Source organism: Schistocerca gregaria, chromosome 6 (assembly GCF_023897955.1).
Source record: "Schistocerca gregaria isolate iqSchGreg1 chromosome 6, iqSchGreg1.2, whole genome shotgun sequence".
NCBI lineage: Eukaryota > Metazoa > Arthropoda > Insecta > Orthoptera > Acrididae > Schistocerca > Schistocerca gregaria.
Window position 1 is genome coordinate 269,692,167 of NC_064925.1, and position 23,839 is coordinate 269,716,005.

General features: G+C 39.5%; 1 protein-coding gene across 1 annotated transcript; it reads left to right on the forward strand.

Annotated features, from left to right (window-relative positions):
- The first annotated feature begins 1,447 nt into the window (after positions 1 to 1,447).
- Positions 1,448 to 22,325, forward strand: LOC126278223 (odorant receptor Or2-like). The gene is made up of 3 exons (XM_049978203.1): positions 1,448 to 2,905; positions 12,409 to 12,570; positions 21,492 to 22,325. Exons 1-3 carry the CDS (start codon positions 2,651 to 2,653, stop codon positions 21,546 to 21,548), a joined length of 474 nt encoding a protein of 157 aa, XP_049834160.1. The 5' UTR covers positions 1,448 to 2,650; the 3' UTR covers positions 21,549 to 22,325.
- The last annotated feature ends 1,514 nt before the right edge of the window (positions 22,326 to 23,839 follow it).

Consider the following 23,839-nt stretch of genomic DNA (forward strand, 5'->3'; position numbering starts at 1 on the left):
TAGCAAGCTATTACTTTTTCTTACGAATTTACAGCTTTGTGTCTCCTCGTAAGCCTCAGATGACGCTTCGGGAAAGTGACAGTGACGCAGAGGAATTAAGGTGACTCCTCTTGTCACATCGGAGTTCTGGTCAGCAAAGTCACTGCCAAATCTTGCGGGCTGCCATCTGCAGCATGAAGCCGTCGTGTAAGTGTGTGGCTTCACAGTGGGTTAGAGCATCCTCTGCAAAAGATGACGATGACCCACATTGTCGCATTAGGATGCACCGCACTGTTTGAAGTCGTGTAATCACATGAACCTCGTCTCACCAGACAGGTAGGGTCTTGGCACCTAGAAGTGCCTGCAGTGTCCGCAAGGGATAGAGGCAGCAATAGACCTCTCATCCAGCAATGACGATGATGTTAATACAACAAACATCGCGAGATGTGCTAATAGACCAAGCCCCTGTCTCCCTATCAGCGATGTGGCAGGCGACCACTGCCATGTCGCTTGGATGCTGTGAACGGCAAACAGAGTGTACACGGGAACTGCTGGAACATACACTACATGGATGCCACTGCACCGTAATAATCACTGAATCGAGCGCTTCGGTATGAACCCCATCAGTTGCAATAACGCGAGAACTGGGGTACTGAATAGCGGGAAGCTATGACGTGAGGCTGTGTTCATTATGACCGAATGTGGTTCAAATGGCTCTAAGCACTATGGGACTTAAAATCTGAGGTCATCAGTTCCCTAGACTTAGAAATAGTTAAACCTAACTAATCTAAGGACATAACACACATCGATGCCCAAGGCAAGTTTCGAACCTGCGACCGTAGCAGCCGCGTGTTTCCGGACTGAAGCACCTAGAATCACTCCTCGGCCACAGCGGCCCGCTTCTTTACTAGCTGCCAGTGGTCCTCGATCTGTTGTGTTTCCGTAACAACTTTTACAAGCTCTTAACTGCACTGTCTAGTCTCTGTTAAGTGTTGTGGTGTCCTGCATATTTCTTTTTGCTTAACGTAACCAGAGCTAACAAACATATCTCTGTCTCAATTCTCACAGCAGAAGTTCTGCTGAATGTGAAACTTGTGCCTGGCGTTTGATACTGATGCAGTAACTCGCGTTCGTTTATGCAGCCGACTTACAGTGTTGATTGTTTCTCTCTATCACACAGCTCCTTTTCTTTTCTGTGGCATAACACATCGCTGAGAATCAGATTTACTTTCGTGAAGAATGTTTAAAATTTGATTTCTGCCTCTGATCTATATTTACTCGAAGTTCATGTGTGAATCCAGAAGAAACATCTAATCGGAAAAGGGGTCAGTTACGTAACGTGAATGTATAGTTGTACAATGGACAACAAAGAATTTTGACTGAAATAAACTGATCTCATTCAGGGAATCATATAGGGTGAACATTTAAAAACCAACAAACTGCTGCTACGGATTCGTGACCAGAAATGGAGGAAGAAAAAGTCCGGAAATGCGTTATAGACCTGATATGTGGCGCTGACGAATGAATGTTTTTCTGACCACATTTGTGTGCTCATAACGTGTTGTAGGCTGTGTGATTGATGCAGCGTACTGTGTCCGGTATTCATGTCGGGAGCAATCTGAGATGATATTTGTGTATGCCCGAGCAGATGGAAATGCTCGAGAGGCAGCAGTGCTGTACCAAAGAAATATCCTCACAGACACTAATCACATCACACATCATTTCAACCCCTTTTTAAGCGTTTCTGTGATGATGGGTCCTTTCAGACAAACGAACGTTCAGGGAATTGGCGTACTGTTGGCGCATCACACTTGAAGGACTCAGTCTACGGGATATTGTGACGAGCCCTAGTGCAAGCCCCAGGCAAGTGGACCGCCAGCATAGTGTAAGCCAAAGTACGGTTATGTGTACCCTGAATAACAATCGTTACTATCCTTACGACCTGCATCTCATAGAGGCCATTGTGAACATCTGCTGTGGCATAGATGACATGCACCTCTGTACTGCGTTTCGGGACTATTTGTTGTCGTCGCACCCACACAACTTCCAGACACATGTACGTATGAGCTTTTCTCCTCTACTTCAAATGATAAACACACAAAATAATTTTACTTAATTAATTTAAGTGTGAAAGATTAGCAATATAAAATTTCTGAACCAAAAACTAAGAGCATTTCATATATACGATAGATTATTGTGAAACTGTACACAATATGTTAAGTAACGCTGAGTAACCAAGAATAAACAGAGAACTTCTGCCTTTCATAGGCGCTACATTGTAGTGTGAAGCCTGCCTCGTGAACACCTGCTTTAAGGAGAGTGATCATAAATCCTAACGTTTTCCTTACTCAACAGAAAGTCGTGCGTTATGTAGTATTATTTGTAGTAGAAAACCAATTACCTACCACAACAGTAAATTAACTATTCTGACTACACCTATAAAATGTCAGTATCGTGTTGCACCTACAAATTAACATTTATCAGTGTCAGCTTCTGAACTCCGGATAAGACAATACTTTTGATGGTAACGAGAAACAAAACCACTATAACTGTAACCATCCAGTTCGCTAGTAGAATGGTTGTGTGCTGTATTCACTTCCACATGAGGACGTGGTGCAGTCGGGAATAAAACTTCCTCGAAAATAGAATATAGATACAATTTCGTCATGTGATGACATGGTTGGAGATGTATATACATATTTCCGGTTTCCTCTGTTCATTACTGGAGACGGATCACCGGAGGAGGAAAATTCAACTGTTGCCCGCACGGGTCCACATATTTCCTGTAATTCTTCAGTTTTTGTGTTTACGTATTTTGCAGAGCGTTCAAGGAGCACGAGAAACTTGGAAGATCTGCGGCTACATGTTAGCAATATTTGGTGAGCTCTGGCTCTACTGCTGGTTCGGAGACAAACTGATGTCAGAGGTGAGTTGCATTCTGTGTGTCAGCTACTTTACAACAGCACCATGATACATTGGGATCTGGTGTCTTTCATTAGATTTTAGTAGAAGATTTATTTGTGCAATCTGATTTGCATAAATATGTAGTTCACCTCGTACGGTGTGGGTTTTTTATAGTTATGTGCAACACACTTTTCGCACATGTTTCCGCTAGCGGAGAACTCATTTTTAAAATGTTCGAGGCAAATAATAAAGTTCTAAATTGTTCCTCAAGTAATATAACAGTAATAAGGGTATTCATATTACATATAACATTCATTTGTTCCAGTAAACCTTTAGGAAGGTGCTGTAAGTCAATATGGCCATGTGTCTTTCTGTTTAATTTTCTGTGCTCCAGGACTTACTTCATTCTTGAAGGGTATCATTCCTTTTGTTCCAGGGTCCCATTCCCTGATGTTTTTATTTTCTGAAATCTCATCTTTTTTGCTGCTTATATAAAAAGTGTTTTCTGTTCTGTTATACCCGTACTAACTCCAGTCCTTTTTTATACTTTTTACTGTTTCAGTGACCCATGGGGGTTTGGTTTTGCGGCTGTTTAAAAAGCAGATGAGCTCTTTAAGCATAATATTACGTAATATTAGGATATTAAAATATATTATTTGGAAGTATTAGACCTAAAACACAAAGATAATTGAAAGAGTGGTATGTTATGGCAGTAGTTTCTACAGTAAAAGCCACACCTAATGAGGAAGATAAAATCTTTTTCTGTAGTCAGTTACTTCAACAAAAAGACCAGCAGAAAAATTACAACCAAAGTAGAACATGAATAAACTGGAATAAAAAATAATAAAGCCAGATGTTAAAAAAGGCCGGCCTGAGGGGCCAAGCGATTCTGGGTACCACAGTCTGGAACCGCGAGACCGCTACGGTCACAGGTTCAAATCCTGCCTCGGGCATGAATGTGTGTGATGTCCTTAGGTTAGTTAGGTTTAAGTAGTTCGACGTTCTAGGGGACTGATGACCTCAGATGTTAAGTCCCACAGTGCTCACAGCCATTTGAACCATGTGTTAAAAATGAACTCGTGTAAATAAGGCAGTGAAGCAAAAGGAACAAATTAAAGACTGATACGGAAAGAAATACAAGTTTTTAGGGCATGGTTCAGGTAGAGAGCACTCCATTTGTTCCTGTTACAGCGATGACTGTTATTGGGTGATTGCGTTGTTCTTTCGGGTTCCAAACACGCAGCTACTTCAAAGCTGGTGTGCTCATCTTTGAGTCATATTTGTGATTTAAATGAAACACCTTCAGTAACGTGGAAGTAATCATCGTTTTCCTGATCGTGTGGAACTGTTTGTACTTTGATAAATGATATGAATTTGATGCGTTTCATGAGGAATTATTTAATGGGCCTGAATAAATTTTTCATTTCTATCATTTTTCTAATCTTAAACTGGTCGTAGCCTTTAGGATGCTCGAAGAAATGTCTCGTTTCCAATATGTGGTGTCTAGAACTGACACTAAAATGAATAACTGAAAGTAATTACCGCTTGTGAATATGCTCTTCTGATCAGGTACATAGTAGGCATGCTCTGCCAGCTTATCAGATGGAAATCCAGTGATTATGTGACAATTCAGGTTGTTATAAACCAGAGGACAACAGGGTATCTGCGAATGTGTCAGCTCTGTCTTTAATCAAAGACATGGGTGTCACTGCAGGTGACGTATAAACAAAGCTCAGAAGGGTTATTTAGATGAGATGAGCTTGTAAGTCACAATAAATGTAACAAAAAACTCTGTGCTCTGGACATGTCTCTCGTAAACACTGCGGACACTGGTGTATTTAAGTGGGGAGGAAGAAGAGCCGGGCCCAGTATAGAGTCACAGACTATGGCTGCCCTCCCGTTGACTGATTGTGCAGATGGCCCTTCAGTGCGGTAACGTGGGGATTCTCATACGTCCAGTCATGACCGCTGTGACTGTCTTTGATGGAACAGTAACAGTGGAAAAGTAACCAGTACTCTGCAAAATATTCATTGCCCGGGCAACTGATCGAGTACTGATCGAAGGTGCCTCACTCAATCGAGCAAGTATTGTATCGTCTTCGTCGCGAGTCCATGTGGTTCATGTTGGTACCAATTGCCCTCTTTCATTTAATCGTTGGAACGGTCTTCGAATCATGGTATGAGCCTGGTCTTTCGTCCTGTACAAACTTTCCGCTTTTCTGCTGCCTCCATCTACTTGTCCATGCACAAAAATCATGTATGCACGTTCCGTCACCCATTACAACGTCATTTGCTTGTGGCCGATCGACCTTGGTAATTTAATTTCTCAAGACAGACTGCTGTCTCCTGATATTGTACGAGGATTTCTTCTGTCAGTACACAGAATGTCATCAGCAATGGATTAGTTATTTTCCCAACCTCTGCACCAAGCTTTATTGTAGTTGGAAATTGTCATAGCTGTGTTGGGAAAGAACAAGGGCTCCAAGCCCTAATAGAAAGCACTGAAGTTCAAATAGTTGTAGGCTCAGAAAGCTGACTAATGTTGGCAATAATTTCGGCGGAAATTTTTTCAGTCTAACAGTGTTTAGAAATGATAGATTAAATACAGTTGGTGGTGGAGTATTTATTACTGTCAGAAGTAGTTTGTCTTGTAGTGAAATTGAAGTAGATAGTTCCTGCGAAATAATATGGATAGAGGCTATACCTGACAAACGGACTAAACTATTAATTCGATCTTTTTACCGACCGCCCCCCTACCCCCCACCGACTCAGGAGATATAATTGGTGAACACTTCAAAGAAAACTTGACGCTCCTTTCAAATAGGTACCCCACTCATACAATTATAGTCGGTGGCGACTTCAATCTCCCCTCGATATGCTGGCAAAATACCGCGGAAGGCATAAAACGTCATCCGAAATTGTACTGAATGCTCTCTCAGAAAATTATTTTGAAGAATTAGTTCATGAGCCAACTCGAGACGCAAATGGTTGCGAAAGCATACTTGACCTCTTACCAAGAAATAATGCTGGACAAGTAGTGAGTATCATGACAAATACAGGCATTAGCGGCCACAAGGCAGATGCTGCCAGGCTGAATACCGTAACACATACAACCATCACATCCATAAACCATATACGAGTATGCGTACGGAGCGATTTAAAGTGGAACAAAGAAGTAAAATTAATCTCAGGTTAGGCATATGCCAGACTGAATTGACTGTGGAATAGGACTATTTACATTTTCTCAATCCTGAACGAGAGCGAACAACTTCAACTTACCTGGTCTATTGGCAACTGATAAATCTTGCAAAATTGATAGTTAAGATCAATTTGTTGCTATCTGAGCACCAATTACACAGCCTTAAATTAGTGTACGACTTGGGGTTCGGTTGTGCACTGTTGGTTGAAACATCGATTATTCGTATGGCCTGACCAACGGAAAATCCGTGAATATTTTACAAAACCACATAAGTATTATTAAATAAAGTAATAAAATAGGTAAGAAAGGAATGAGTCATCAGGATAATGGTATATCTAACAACAGGGCTAAGACTGAATATCAATTTATTCAGATCAAGCACAAATTTCTTCAAATTTTGCACTAATGTAGACTATTAATTAAGTTCGTGGAGGTATGTGCCGTCTATGCAACTAAATGAAGGCAGTTTGTTTGTTGCCATACGCGTTTCGCTTCATTTATTTGGGAAGCATCATCAGTGGCCTGAAATACATGTTTCTTTTTATATATACATTAAGCGTATTATCTGCTAGATATAATCTGTTGATATATTACATTTTGTCGGGATTTTTAGGTTAGAAGCAACTTTTGTAGCACAAGTTCCATAAAATGATGTATATTTCGTTTTACTTAGGATTTCCAGAGCTGCTAACACATATATGTGTTTCTGGTGATGTATTTGCTGGTCTTCATGCTCCAGTTAGCCGAATCAAGTGTTGTTTAGCCATTTGTCACATCACATTTCACTTTCACTGCCATTTGTCGATCAACATATGTGTATTTGCAGTGTTTAGTGTTGCCAACGGTAGTTATGTGTTTGTCTTTTGCTTCTGTTGTGTTTTGTGGTTTTCATTTGTTGTGTGTCTGTGTGTGTGTGTGTGCAATTCTCACTTTTTTTTGGGTATGAGTTTTTGTGTGTGTGTGTAATTTACTGAGTCCATTACTTTTCCTTTAATCTGTGGGTTCATGTGTTTGTCTGTGAGTATGTGTGTGTGTATGGGGGGGGGGGGGGGGTATGAGGGAGAGAGAGAAAGAAGAGGGGAAGGATATTCAATAATTATTTATCCTGGTTGCACTTCAGTTTGTTATTGTTTTGGTGGCTAGCATGATCAGCGAGTTATTGTTTGTATGGATTTGGTCATTGAGTGCCTTCTTTTCCATTGCAAATGGCTCTTTGTATGTGGAAGTTTTCTTGCAATGTCAGGAGGTTTTTGTTGTGATTATTCACTCTGATAACTGTCATGTCACATTCCATGTTGGATGGTTCATGTCCATGTTTTATCAGGTGTTCGGCAAAGGTAGAATGACTGTTCTCATATTTCCAACTTCTTATATGTTCTTTATACCTAGTTTTAAAGTTCCTGCTTGTCATCCCCAGATATACTGCTTTACATTCTTGGCACTCTAGCTGGTATATACCTGCTCCTTGGTATTTGTCTGGTTTTTCTGTTGTTTCTAAATGTGATTGGAGTGTGTTTCTTGTTCTGTAGGCTATTTGTAATCCCTGTTTCTTTAATATATTTGCTATCTTGTGTGTTGTTTTATGTTTCTATGTGAGAGTATACCATTTTTTCTGTTATTCATGTCATGAGTGTTATTGTTTTGTGTTTCTGTGTGTGCTGTAGTGTTTGTGGGGTTCTGTAATCTCTGCTTGACTTGATTTTTCTTTAGTTGTGTTTTAATTTTTTAATTGAGGTTTTGTACTATATGGGTGCTGTAACCATTGTTAGTGGCTACAAGTTGTATTGTTTGTAACTCTTTTTCATAATTTTCTTTGCTGAGTGGGATGTTATTTAGCCTGTGTAACATGTGTCATAGGGCCGCAAATTTTTGATTTTGTGGGTGGTTGGATGAAGCATGTATGATTATGTCTGTTGCTGTAGGCTTTCTGAAAATGTCAAATGTGTGTTTATTGTTCTCTCTCTTTATTGTTATATCCAAGAAATGTATTTGCTCTTGTGTTTCTTTTTCTATGGTAAATTGAATATTTTTATGTATGTTGTTTATATCTGTATGAAGTTTATCAATTTTCTCTGTTGGTTCATCTATCATACAGATTATGTCATCTACGTATCTGTACCAGTAAACAATTTTGTATCCTTTCTTTGTGATGACTGTATCGAAGATTGTGTTTCCTATGTAGTTGACGAATATGTTTGCTAGTGTTCCTGAAATTGGGGATCCCATTGGGAGCCCATCTTCTTGTAAGTAAAATTCCTTTTCAAATTGGAAGTAATTTTGGGATGTGATTACTTTGAGGGTTTTTGTTATTTCATTAATATTGTCTACAGGCAGTTTGTTGTGTGTTAGGAAGTTTTCTTCAATTAGTTTTATTGGGTCTGCAGTGGGTATTGAGGTGTACATGTTCTCTATGTCAAAAGAGATGAGTGATGCTGTTTGTGGGATGTGTAAGTCTTTTATATGTGTTATGAGTTCATTTGTGTTTTTCACTGTTCTGCTGTTTTTGATTTCATAGTGTTGCATTATGATTTTGTTCATGTGTTTTGCCACATGGTATGATGGTGCATTCATGAAATTAATAACAGGCCTCAATGGAATGTGGGGTTTGTGGACCTTGGGTTGGCTTCTGAGTGTTGGTGCTTTTGGGTTCTTCTGTGTGATATGTTGTTTTTGTTTATCTGTAAGTATGTGTCTGATCTCTCTGAGGTTGTTTTTTATGTATGTCTGGAAACGTGCTGTTGGATCAGATTTTAGTTTTGTGATATTGTTAGAAGAGATGAAATCCATAGTTTATTCTATATAGTGTTCATTATTGATCAGTACTGTGCTGTTCCCTTTGTCAGCTCTTGTGACTATGATGTTGTTAGCTTGCAGTTTTTCTTTTAATTTGTTAGTGGTGTTTTTTTCTGTTTGAAGTTTACTGTTTTGCTCTTTCTTTGACATGGTGATTATGTTATTTATTTATTTCTTCACTAGTTCTCGTGTTAGTCCAATATTTATAGTGTTATTTTCATTTTTCTCTTCCTCTGCCAGGATGCTTTCTGTTTCTACAATCAAATTTTCTATGTAGTGGTTATCTATTTTAGTGCTGATGTTGTGTTTGAGTCCTTTGTCTAATAGCTGTGTTTCTTTCTCAGTTAATTCTGTGTCTGTGAGATTTATTAATTTTGGGTGAAATTTGTGCTGATGGGTGTGTTGCACTTTGTCATACTTTCCTCTATGGTTATTTTTATTAGTGAGTGTTTTGATTTTTCGTTCATGTTTGTTGTGTGTGCATTGCAGTGTTCTTGCTGTGATGTGTTCAATTTTTTGTATTATGTTGATCATCACTGTTGGGTTGTTAATAAAAGCTGATAACTCAAGATGTAAATCATATAACATCCTATTAAGCATGAGTTTCTTATTGTAAAGCGATTTTATTTCATTTTCTAACCAAGTCTTTTCTGCAAATGATTTCGTGTACCTAAAGATACAGGACATCAGTTAAGTCTTCTAGTAAATTAAGCAAAATATTCACAGACACCAATGAAAGTAAGGCCATGGCGTTGTGCACTGTACCCAGATTAGTCAAACTGAATTAAATTATTACAGTTATATAAGTGCATTCAGGACTATAAATTTACAATAAACAATTCACCTAGGCAAACTTAGTGACCTGACAGTTACTATAGCGCTCTCTCTTCAAATACCTCTTAACAATAACTTTTACCTGTACGTCTCACAGGTCACTTACACCTTAGCAACCATCTTAATAAACCAGACATGAACACCAAAGGACAACAAACCTTGCTCTAGTCGCCTGTCACGTGACAAGTAATACAGTCAAGTGAGCAACTAGGGGTTCGACCACCATTGTGATTAGTCCACCCTTTCCAATTGTTCTATGCTTCAAGTATGTATAAATATCTTGTTTAGACAATTTGCAAGAGGATACTGCTTTCTTAAACGTTAAACACTGTGGAAAAATCAATGGTGGTATACGTTAATCATCGCGAATAGAACGACAAGAGCTAGTCTCACTCACGACTTTATTCAGTTTGCCACTGCCATACTTTCCTACCGAAAAGCCTGTTTTATAGACGTTGAATTATTAGAATTCTTGTTAAACGATGGAAAAAAATTGGAATAATTGGACAAATAATTCATGCTGATACTGACCTATCTTGTATGTGTGGAGAACTATTTTTCTTGGGACTACAGTAGTAAATATTAAATAAATCGTTTACAACAGGTCGTGTTCAGTACTAAGACAAGTAATGTGATTTTACATCTGACTTCAGTATCTATCCACTGGTTTGTCGTACAACAATTTTACACGCAAATGGTAGTAACTCTCTGAATTTGGTATTTATATGTGGTAATATTTTTACTGATTTCGTCTCTTTATTGTGATGTAACTGTTTATTTAGTTTTAACATAGTCAGACTGTGGTCGTATTGCTCGGCGTCAGCAAGCGTTTAACAATACAATTGTATCTAACCGCCACTGGAGTTCCAAGCTTCAGCGGCTCGCTGGACAGCGTTACCCTATTCTTCTCGTGGCTCACAGCAGCCACTCGTGCACCTTCAAGAGCCCGCTCACCCACCGGACACAGACTCCTTACGGAAACTTGAGAGCTACACGTTGCCAAATCAAACCAGTCCTTTTCTAGTACTTTGTACTACGAACGTATCACACGTGATGTTACAAATGAAATAACCATCAAGGAACAACCCACTCACAAAGGAGACATGTTACAGTACCGTCATTCTACAGACACTTAAATACTCGTACCTAGTCTCTGATTCATAACAGACAATATCGTTAGAGTAAATAAGAAAAATCAAAGAATAAAAGTGCATTTCTGGTTCTCTTAGTAGCCGCGAAAGTGTCACGGAGATGTTCAGACAACTCCATAAGAGATGGGAAACAAGACAGACTTCTTGTATCACAAAGTGATCTTCTGTTAAAATTACGAGAGTGTTCTTACCTAGCTTGGAAATAGACCACAAATATCAAAGTAGGGATATTCGAACTCAATTGGTGGCTATCTAACATTCGTTCCTGTCGCGGACCATTCACATGTAGAATAGGAACAATATAAAGTGACAAAGTTACACGAAGAACCATTCACCACACAACATATGTCGTCTTTCGGATCATAAATGAAGACTAGTACACTTAAAATGTTTCTGTAGATTTGTAATATTGAGTTACTGTCGTGTCTGATCCTTACTTCTCTGCAGGAGGTATATTATCGTCTTAAGGGTTTCACCACGCTGCTGGAGCAAATGTAATCTCAATGTATAGTTCACTTGCTAAAACGACAATTCACAGGCGCTGCCTGAGACATAAAATGTCTTGGCCCCTGTCAAAAGACAGGTGCAATAAAGTCGAAGGTCAGAGCAGTCTCTGCCGCAGTTGCAGTCGCTCGCTGCTACAGTGTAGTTGTAGTCTGTCGCCGGTCCAGCGCAGTTTATAGTCATTGTAGTCAGTAGTTGTTAAAGTCACAGTGCAGAACAAGTTGTAAAATTTCATTATGTCGAACTGAATAATAATTGTGATCTGCCGTAGGGTTAAATGATACCATGGAATGAGATGATGATGATGAACAAATGAATAGTTCTTAATATAATGAAAAATCAACAGTCTAATTAAGTCCACCATCTATTGTGAGGTAAATTTTATTACTTTATTGGCATGCGCGTAGTTAAGTCACTTTTGTGAGATGTTAATATGAATTTATTCAATCTTTTCTTTTGATCCAGATTTGTAATACATTCTATTTTCCCGTATAAAGGACTGTAGATCTTTATCAATAACGCAAAAAAATTTCAGAATATAATTGTTTTTACCAGTCCACTATAAAAGTATAATTTCCCCTTAAGTCATTGCCAGTCCCGATCCTGTCATTTATCTAAATTAAAATATTCCAGAATTTTTGTCAGATCATAGTCACGTGTTCTGTAGTAATCAGACGACCAGCTGTGCAGCTGATCTCGTAATTCAGATCTTAGACCAACGTTATCGAGTATCAGTGGACAGGCCAGAATTGCACTAAGCTGTGCCATTTACGAGCAGATATATAGACGGCGTTTTCTAGCGACAGTTTACTTCTCACGGACAGATTCAGACTGATTTCACAGGGCCATGGCGTAGCGCTGTTTACGTCAAAATTTATCAGTTTTTCATGAGTTAAGATTTATCAGTTTTCTTAAGTCACAATTTAGGTATCCAAATTTAATTATTTTTATTTTTTATTTTCTGTTCGGGAAGGTTACACATCATTATTTTATATTTTTTTATTTATACGGTAAGATTACAGCGTGTCTCGCGTGGTGTTTCAGGGCGAGAATTTGACGCTGGCGATATATGATGCGGTGACGTCACTACACGAATGCTCCACGTCCATCAAACGATCGCTGCTGCTGCTTATGCTGAGGTCTCAGCGGCCGCTGTGCATCACTGCCGCCGGATTCTTCCCTCTTTCCAGGGAGTCCTTCGTGTCGGTGAGTGAGTTCTCTCGTATGTACAACGACCAATATCGCACTACACTTGTTATTGTTATAGAACGAAGTGAGCGTTAGAAAGGGGAGAAAATAAAATCATACGCTGCGAAATGCGTTGGGGTGGTTGTAGTGTGGCAACAGGCAGAAATTCCGTGCAGTGACTATGATTCTAGTACATTCACACAGTTAGCGCAGAGGTGATCAACGAGCCGCCAGTTTAAACTGGCCTGTGAAGCCGGGCACATGACCCACAAAAAAGACAGGCCGTGGTGCGTACGTCACAGCACGTGACATTGCAGGCCTTACGAGTTCCAGCAGCAGTCTCGGGCGGGGACTGAGTAACTGTTTCAGACAAATTTAATAATCCTTGATTGTGCAAATGTATGCAAGTTTTCGATAGCGCCCGAGAAAATTAAAACCTTTTGTGGGCATTTTTCAGTTAACTATTGATTCCCTGTATGCTCTGCACGGAGCTGAGCGTTCGCAAAATGTGGTGGACAACCCGACTTGTGTGACGTAATAAGTTCGTTGCAGGGTCCGCATATCTTTCTGGCCCCGAGCTGGGCAGACGTGACGGTGCTGCCCGCAGTTACATGTTTGTGTGTATGTGTGTGTGTGTGTGTGTGTGTGTGTGTGTGTGTGTGTGTGTGTGTCTGCACAGTTTTCGATTAAATAAGGTTCAGCACATTCTGGATATAAAACACAGCCCTGCGGTGATAAGAAATCATTGGCAGCAGGTTAAATGTACCGCAATACTGTTTTATTACTTAGCGACAAAAAAACTAGTATAGCCATAAGTGCTTAAGTATTCAAGTTTAGAGATATGTAAAGAGGCAGAATGCGGCGATGTTGTCGGCAATGCCTACATAAGACACTTGTCTGGCGCAGTCGTTAGATCGATTACTGCTACTACAACGACAGGTTATCAAGATTTAAGTAATTGAGAACGTGGCGTTATAGTCGGTGCACAAGCGATGGGAGACAGCGTCTGCGAGGTAGCGGAGAAGTGCGGAATTTCCCGAACGACCATTTCACGAGTGTAGCGTGAATATCACGAATCCGGTAAAATATCAAATCTCCGACTTCGCTGCTGACGGAAAAAGATCCTGCAAGAATGGGACCAACGACAGCTGAAGAGAAACGTTCAGCGTGACAGATGTGCAACTTTTCCGAAAATGCTGTAGGTTTCAATAATGGGCCATCAACAAGTATCATTCAACGAAACAGCATCGATATGGGTTTTCGGAAGGTCCACTCGTGTACCCTTTATGACTGCATGACACAAAGCTTTACGCCTCGTCTGGGCCTGTCAACATCGACATTGTACTGTTGATGACTGGAAACATGTAGCCAGGTCAGAGGAGTCTAGTTTCAAATTGTGTCGAGCAGATGGACGTGTATGGGTAAGAAGACAATTTTATGAAACCATGGATTCTGCATGTCAGCAGCGGACTTTTCAAGCTGTTGGAAGATCCGTAATGGTGTGGGGCGTGAGCAGTTGGAGTGATATGGGACCCCTGATACGTCTAGATAATAGTCTGACTGGTGACACGTGCGTGAGCATCCTGTCTGATCATCTGTATCCATTTATGTATCTTATGGTCTGTATTTCCCAAGTCCAAGTTTAAGAGATAAGTCAGAAAGAATCAATACAAATTAAATGGGGATACGGAAGTATTAAGAGATAATTACATAAGGTTGAACTTCTTAATGGCTATAGATACAGCAGTAAGGAGTAGCTCAGTAGACAATTGAGTTGAAGAGGAATGTACATCCTTAAAAAGGGCAATCACAGAATTTGGAAACAAAAACATAGGTACAAAGAAAATAACTGCGAAGTAACAATGGGTAGAAGAAGAAATGCTTCAGCTGGTGAAAGAAAGAAGGAGGCACAAAAATGTTCAGGGATATTCAGGAATACAGAAATGCATGTTACTGAGGAATGAGATAAATAGAAGTGCAGGAAAGCTAATACACAATGGTTGCATGAAAAATGTGAAGAAATAGAAAAAGATATGATTGTCGGAATGAATGACTCAGCATACAGGATTGTCAAAATATCCTTCGGTGAAATTAAAAGCAAGGGTGATACCATTAAGACTGAAACAGGAATTCCACTGTTAAATGCAGAGGAGACAGTGGATAGATGGAAAGAATACACTTGAAGGCCTCTTGGAGGGGAAGAATTTGTCTGATGTGATAGAAGAAGAAGCAGGAGGCGATTTAGTAGAGATAGGAGACACAGTATCAGAATCAGAAGTTAACAAAGCTTTTGAAGACTGAAGATCAAGGGAAGAGGCGGATAATATACAACATGCACAAGACCCAAGAGGGAATAATAAGAGAGGACGACCAAGAACGAAGGGCTAGGACTAAAAAAGGGTGTAAACCGGGGATGCTGTCTTTCATCCCTGCTGTTCAATCCGTACATCGAAAAGACTGTGACGAAAATGAAAGGAAGATTTTGGAGTGGGATTAAAATTCAATATAAAAGGACATCAATGATACGATTCGCTGCTGCCATTGCTTTCTTGAGTGAAAGTGACGAAGAATTACGTGACCTGCTGAATAGCATGAACATTCTAATGAGTGCGGAATATGGATTGAGAAGAAATCGAAGGAAGACGAAACTAATGAGAAGTAGCAGAATTGAGAAGAGCGAGTAACTTTACAGCAGTATTGATGACCACGAAGTAGATGAAGTTAAGGAATTCTACTATTTAGGCACCTAAATAATGACGGACGGGGGAAGGAGGACATCAAAAACGGACTAGCACTGATAAAAAGAGTATTCATGGCCAATAGAAGTCTATTATTATCAAGCAGAGGCCTTAATTACAGGAAGACATTTTTGAGAATATACGTTTGGAGCACAGAATTGTATGGTAGTGAATCATGGACTGTGGGAAAACTGGAACAGGAGAAAATCGAAGCATATGAAATGTGGTTGAAAATTAGGTGGACTGATAAGGTAAGAAATTAGGAGGTTCTACGCAGACTCAAAGAGGAAAGGAGTATTTGGGTAACACTGACAATGAGAAGGGTAGGGTGATGATACTACATCTGTGAAGACGTCAGGGAACGACTTCCATGCTACTAGGGGAGCTGTAGAGGGCAAAAGCTGTAGAGGAAGCCAGAGATTGGAATACATGCAGAAAATAATTTAGGACGCTGGCTGTATTTCCTACTCTGAGATGAATTGGTTGGCACAGGAGAGGAACTCGTGGGGGCCACATCAAACCAGCCAGAAGACTGATGAGTCGAAAAAAATATTCCCATATTTTGCAACAAGCGAGAAAATGTCGGGACAAATAAAACTTGTGATGTGCAATCGAAGAACGGCCCTCGGATGCCTGTCATTCGTGGTCTATGTATCCATTTGCTGGGCTTTAGGGTTGAGAAAGGTTTCACATAAAGAAGTAGGACCAAACAGGAACATTGCAGTTGCCACTTTCTTACGTATTTGCGAAAGTCTATCCCGTTGAAGCCAAGAATGTAACTGAATGATGTCATTCACCTAAACTTCTCGTTTGTGAAGCGGTCACGTTTCAGATCTATCTGATTTAATTACACCAGTGCCGACACAGTTCTGAAATCCACCGAGCATAGTAACGTGAAGATATCAAATTCTGGCTCAAGTGACCGAAGATCCTCGAATCGTTTTGCGAATGCCACACCCAAATTACTGAGAGACTGAATAAATGATGCAATAAGGTCATTATTAACATTAACTGCGAACGCGGTACAGTCGGAAAAATGTGTGAAATTACGATCCTAGAACTGCCTCTCTACATCTGCAGTTTCATTTGCGTTGGGCGAATTTTCGAAAACAGAGATATAATTAGCTTACATTTTTCCCGCAACGAAGCATTGAGACTATTCAAGACACTCGTTCTGTCGGTAACAAATGCTACGTTAACAACCCATTGACGATAAGAAAGCTCAGGAACCAGCCTTCATATCCATAAACAGATCTACCTGTTGAAGGAAAAGGAGAAAACCTTCAACGATTTTACCACTACTCAGACATCTTACCTAACAAAAGTAGGTTATGTCATTGAAGTCAGAGTCCAATGAATCCATTATATCGCGAAGGTCTCTGTTATTAGTCCTGCAGAAATTTACGGTCCTAGCAACGACATTCGTAACCGTTTAAAATTACACAAAATTCCGCAAAAATGCATCTTGATTACGCAACGAACTGGGTGAAACTGCTGTTCTGTAATCTGTTTTTAGACGTCCCACGAATCCAGCGTTATAGCCAGCAATATTTGGGTTCCATCAGTGGCGACGGACACGAGATTATTCCACGGAAAATTCAATTTCGTAGCAGAATATTGAACAGCACTAAATATATCTTCGCCGGTAAATGAGTCTCTCATGGGGACTAAATGTAGAAGCTTTTCTGTGATATTTAAATCTGTATCTACCTCTCCGACGAATGTAGCCAATTGCGCTGTATCAGTAAAGTCGGTACTTTCATCAAGGCACAGAGAATATGTAAAGCACTGCTGCCCTCTCACCGGTAACTGTCGTTGAACATCTACACTTATGTCTTCTATACTGAGTGCAATCGTATGTCTAGAGAGACGTAGTGCATGAAATTGTACTGAACTCAGAGGACGTATGGATTCAGTAGCAAATGTAGAGGCAGTCTTTCACAAACGGCCCAGTGGAGAATGGTCGAAGATCCAAAGCAATTAAATGGGCAGTTCTAAAGCCTGCCCTCATTGCACCTTTCTGTAGCTTCATATTCCCAGAAATAAAAGCGTCAGGTAGATCCAATTGTAATATAATTTGATTGATATTAATAGTTGACGTAAGATTAATTCAGACAACCGGAATTACCTCACTGCCGAAGGATTCTTTTAACTTTGCAATTAACTGCAGACGCTCGTCACCCTGAACACCATTATACACCTTACAATGTTTCGAATTTCAGTGTCGCTCAACGTTATATTTTTTCGCATGACAGAATGTCGACAAACTAAATATGAGGGATATTCAGAAGGTAAGGAACGATAGGTCGTGAAATGGAATCCACAGTAAAAATCAAAACTGTTATTTGCAAACGTTAGCTACAACTTCCAATTCTCTACGCTGGCCTACAGCTCGTTGTCTCTCCCAAAATTTTGTCTTCATTGCCAGCAGTTCATGTGAGCAGAGATGAAAATCAGAGGGAGACAATTACGGATTGTATTGTGGGTAATCAAACATTTCCAATTGAAAACGATGCAAGGGCATCTTCATTGCCCCTGCAGAATGAGGCTGAAAACGCAAGACAATTGTGTAATGTTGGCTGCATAGCTTCAGGCGAAATTTCTCACCCGCCCTCGTACTTGGTGGGAGACACTATTATTCTACATATTATCTTTATGTGCTCAGAACTAAAAATAACGACGTAACGCGATCGACAGGCAAACGAGAGACACTGCCCGAGACACATGTGCTGAACGTCATCGGATTTTCACTGTGGTTTCCATTTAGAGACCGATCGTTCCTTACTTTCCGAGCAACCCTCTTATGAAGCACGTTATTTAGTATGCCGTGAAATTTTGTGCATGGAAATTCCCACTGATATTCGTTCTGTACGCAGTTTCTACTAAAACTTTCTCTCTTCTCAACTGAATCCATATTCATAACACCAGCTGTCACTGCAGTAAGTCAAAGATTGACAACACGCGAGTACCCTACTGCCCGGCTAATGATTCTTGAAGTTAATTTTCATTAGATCCCATATCATCATCATGTGAATTGTTAGCTATCATTCTTAAAGTTAGCAAGAAAAATAATCGCTCTAGTAGTTCATTTGGGTCATTCAGGTGAGTAGAGCTGACATCTGCTGGTGGTTTGTTGATCGGCACTTTCCAATCATGCATTCATTTTCTTTACTCTAATCACCAGCTTTTTCTTCTTCATCACAATCTCTTCTACTTCCTCATCATCTTCCTCATAACAATCACCCTCTTCTTTTTCCCCCTCCAACTTCTGAACTTTCACTTTCATAAATACATTGTTTTAATTGACATTAAATTCTTTCTCTATGTTGTCTTGGTCTGTCTTCTTGTTCTTCAGGAATAGTTCCGATTGTTGAACCAATTTCTTGGAAGCAAGTCTGATGGGGAGCTGAAATTCATGATTTATGATCCAAATGCTCTTCTCAGACAAAACCGAGCGATATTATTTGTATCCAACATTAGGCACAGCTCTATTAGTGCCTTAAATTGCGATCTCTCCCATGCCAATCCATCATTAACGATCCACCAGTTTTACCTAATGCTGGTGAATAATGATGAGTAACGGCCGTAATTTATAGTACGTTCGTCTGTACTTTACGTGTTAGTCAAATTAGACGTTGTTTTTTAGTAATGACTGTCACATACCAATGCGTCACTGAAAAATATTTGTTGTTTTGGTAGTTCATGTAGTCTAGAATAAATTTGGCCTTCCAGTGACGCGCCAATAAACTCTTTTTTAATCATTTCATTTTAAAATTAGGGTACATATTACATTAGATGGCGCGTTAGATTCGTGTAAATAAGATGCCACTGAATGCGTATTTACTATTCGTAAAGGTCATAGAAGCAAGTGAATATCGTGACGCTAATGACTTAAACTGTGGCAAACTGCACTAAAGGATAAACTAGTAAGATTTAGAGAGGTATCTTAACAATGAGAAGGAAGTTTGGACAACACTCAACGATACGTACAAACCACGTACAGTAGAGAAGCTGCTCATGTTGGTCCTGATGCTGTTGATCCCCTCTCAACCAAAAGGCTGAAGATTTCGTAACAGCTGCGAATGTGGCTGACAGTAACAGGACAGGCAGACGATGGGAAACAGCTGTTCTGTTTTGGTGTACTGACTGTAGTTTGGTTCAGCACCGCGAACTGTGACCGCACTGGTTCTACGAATTGATGGCCTCTGGAAATCTAGGAAGCTCGCCCAGTTTTATGGGTATCACCGCCTCTCTAAAGAAATCCCCTTTCCTCCAAATGGCCTCGTTTTCTTATGTCATAGTAGTGAACCTGATCTTATTCATCTTACTTGCGTCTTTTTTATTCCAGTTTACCTTCCCACTTCCAGTTCCTGCAGTTTCATCCTTTCCAGACGATTTTCATTAACTAGTAATTTGAGCCCACAATCCACGTCCTGCAAACTGTCTCAGGCAGCAGTAATAGCCGCGTTCTGTCACATTAGAAGCCACGTTGCCGTGATACTACCTCTCTACTCTGAGATAGTAGCGTGATGACATAGCACGGTATCATGGTTTCACTGTAGATGATGCCACCACACTTAAGATTGCATTTCATTAACTTCTGAAGGTTTCAATTGCCTCGACACACATTTGTATCGCCTTCCCGCCATTGAACTGCTAGAACAACGTCTCTTCCTTTCTGCGAAAACAGGTATTAAGATTTCCGACTGGATTGTTGTGTATTAGTGGCACAACTGATTGCGTTGTCATGTCGAGCAGCCACAATCTATTACAGCGTTGTCGCAGAGTGCAACGAGCTATAACCAGCCAAACAGTTAATTTCAGTATACCATTAAGTGATATTTTAAAGTTCGTGTCCACCACGATCACTTGTAGAAGAGTTAATTACTATACATTTTACAGATATACCTTCACAAACACAGAAAAATTCAGTGTTACATTGAATGTAATGACCAAATATAAACACAGAGTATCACTGAATCGTCATAATAGACTTTTAGTTTCAAATCAGTACAAACAAATTGTACAAGTCTATCCTACCTATACAACTGTGAATAATATCTACGTTAGGAAAATCACTGCACCATCAAATTTATGATCTCTTCAACATATCAAATATAGTTCTTTCACACAACAACGTACACACTACTGTCATCGAATGAAGCTTTAATCATCACGCATGTTACTCACACCTGTGAACGCGTCCATATTCAAAAGGTAATGATTTCACTATTTTATATTTCTAGTTTTTACTGAGTTTAACAAAGGCGATGTTGGCCTGATATATTCGACGAATCCCTTTGGCTACACCGACTAAATGATTCTTCTAAGAAATACCAAATCATGTTATTTGCTCTTTCAATATTTGATCTGTTTATACATGCTTTTAGGTAATTCAAGTCTGCACAACGCGATCGTGATTCTTAAATAGATGTATTTGTTCTCGGTTTTCTATGTAGACAAGCTGAAGATACCCAAACAAGGCGAAGCGCCTCGTAGAATAATAAAAAAAAAACTGAAATTACATCCAAGACTGTTTTTAACCAATACAGTTAAGCACTGGTTTGCTGTATGTCACATACGGATTGGATGAATTTCTATACTTTTGGACATGGTGGCTGAAGAAACTTGGGGGAGTAATGTGGATAATTTTGAATATGGTGCACTTTGGCAAAAATAATAACTATGTATACTGCAATGTCATTGACTGTTTTATTTTAATGAAATATTTTTCTCACTCGGACATCTTGGTATTGGAGAATTGTGATTGGCTGAAAAAGTTTCCCACCGCTACCTTCTTCTGTTTATTCTATTTCCCGCTAACGTAACGCCAGTGGAGAAATATCGTGGCTCGGGATGTCATGATGATGAAAAGGGGGCAGAAATCGGACGTCAGTAATATAAACAGAGAGGTCCACAATGCACACTCTAAACAATGTGGGCTAGAGTCGGCTACTATTGTCAGAGCTGCTAAACAATTACGTTGACATATCGGCTCTCTTATATAAATTTGTATAGTTTCTAAAATTTGTGCCTCACTCAATCAGCACTGACATAAAATGAAAGATGAGGCTACATGCTAGTAATTTAATGTTTATTTGCACTTGTATTACGTGAAGCAATAAAATACAAAAAAGTAGTCCGGTGAAATGTGATTTATTTATTCATTAAGTTGTTTACAATCTACATTTTCTTTTTCAGATCTTAAATATCTCTTACTCATTCTTCACCATTCTTCGAAATTTCAAGGGTGAATGAAGAAGGATCGGCACTACTGCTACACTCGCTGCTGTTTTGTTGTGGTTTAACATCGATGTCTAGAAGAATATATTTGTGCATAGCTTGGAGCAGGGGTATTTTATTACTCTGAGAAAATCACTTCAATGCATAATGTTTTAAATTCCGATTTTATGTAGCCTGCCAGGTAATCTAACGAAAGTACTATTTTAGTCATAGCAAAAGTATTTTCAGATAGATTAACACATTATGACTGTGTTTCAACATGATAATTTATTTGAAGACTACATAATGTTTTACAATCTTATTTTAATGTAGCCTCTCAGATAATCTACCAAAAGTACTATTTTAGGCATAACACAAGAATATTCAGATATTTTCAGATATATAAACACATTACGACTGTGTTATACTGTGATAATTTATTTCAAGACCTTCTGTAAATTACACTGGGCTCCACATCACGTGACAACACATAACCTACAAACAACAATTTAGGAATGTCATTAGCACCGTACTCCAACCAATGTACGTACTGGTACGCAGACTTTGTAAGCAATAACTTTATTAATGGACTACTGATGTAAGATCTCACACACCTGCCAAGATTTTTTCAGTAAATTGTAAAATATAATGAATATGTAAATCAGTATTAAGTAAGTTAACCGATATTTAATTCCACAATTTTCACCCTGAATCTGGTATTTTTTCCTTGCAACCTTAACTATAGTGACGTTTCAACTGATCATGTGTACATGCCCAATTTTCTGTCACAAATAAAGATTAGCTGACGGCAGAGTGTCTGTTACCAACATCATTTTCAACCTATTATTGAATCCCTTCTACAGATCTGAAGTATATGCTCATTGCAGAACCTGTGCAAGAAAGTTGCTTTACTAAGAACTGGTGAAGTGAACCTTTAGTTCCACTTTAATCCTCTCCCTACAACGAGTTTTTAGTGTCACTGGATACCACTGGGGTCATATAGACCTCAAGTAATTTTACAGGATATATTGGGACTATTTCAGTTAACTAACTGAACAACGGACAGTATCGTTGGTCAATGTAGCAGTAATGATACTGTTTGCATTCATAGACACGGTAAAAAACCGAAAAGAAATCAAACTTGGGGTGATACTAACACTAGTGGTACTCAATGCAAAAACCATGAATAATTTTTAATGTACTGTGACTATAAAACTAAATAAATCATTATTTGGTGCAACTGACTTAGAGAGAGAAAGTGGTACATTTTTTCCCAATGTGCTCATGAGGTCATATTAAACCCAGTGGTACTTGGTGGATTTACGAGAATTATTGGAAACAACCAGTGTTGATTCCAATTTCCAAAGTAAATTTTCACATTATTAAACTATTTGTACCCATAACGCAACAACCTCGATCAACAACCTTGTAGGTACTCACCGACCTGCAGTGCAAACAGCATTATGATTCAATAACTGGCAACGTATGTTCTCGAGTGCTTAAGGAGACTCATTGACTGGCTGCAAAATGACAGTATTGATGTGAGAGTTATGCTGGTACGAGGTGAGTATTCAATCTGCCAGTGTTAATCCATGATCTGAAATTCGAAATCACTGAGACTATGATGAGCGTAGATCAGACGAGCTCGCTCACTGCTCACGAGTCCAGCCAAAAATTCCTGGCCCTGGCGGTCTCGTGTGTTATTTGTAGCTTGGTAGTAGACCCCACATACAGATGTGATTTCCTGACAGCATTATGACTCAATAACTGGCAACGTATGTTCTCGAGTGCTTAAGGAGACTCATTGACTGGCTGCAAAATGACAGTATTGATGTGAGAGTTATGCTGGTACGAGGTGAGTAGTCAATCTGCCAGTGTTAATCCATGATCTGAAATTCGAAATCACTGAGACTATGATGAGCGTAGATCAGACGAGCTCGCTCACTGCTCACGAGTCCAGCCAAAAATTCCTGGCCCTGGCAGTCTCGTGTGTTATTTGTAGCTCGGTAGTAGACCCCACATACAGATGTGATTTCCTGTTACTTCGTTAGTCTAGGCTGGGATAGCACTTAGAGATCGTTGTGCACCAAGGAACTTACATAATGGCTTGTGCCATAGCCACTCTAGCAATCACGCGACAGACACTCTTTGGCAAACGGACAAGAACACGAACCTCAGAAGTCCTACAATTTCTTCAACATATTATTTACGGATCACAATGTGCGCAATTTTATCACACAAATACACGTTACGTATCCGAGAGGAATTTTCGCTGTGCAGCGCAGTATTTGCTGAGCTGAAACTTTCTGGTAGATGAAAACTGTCTC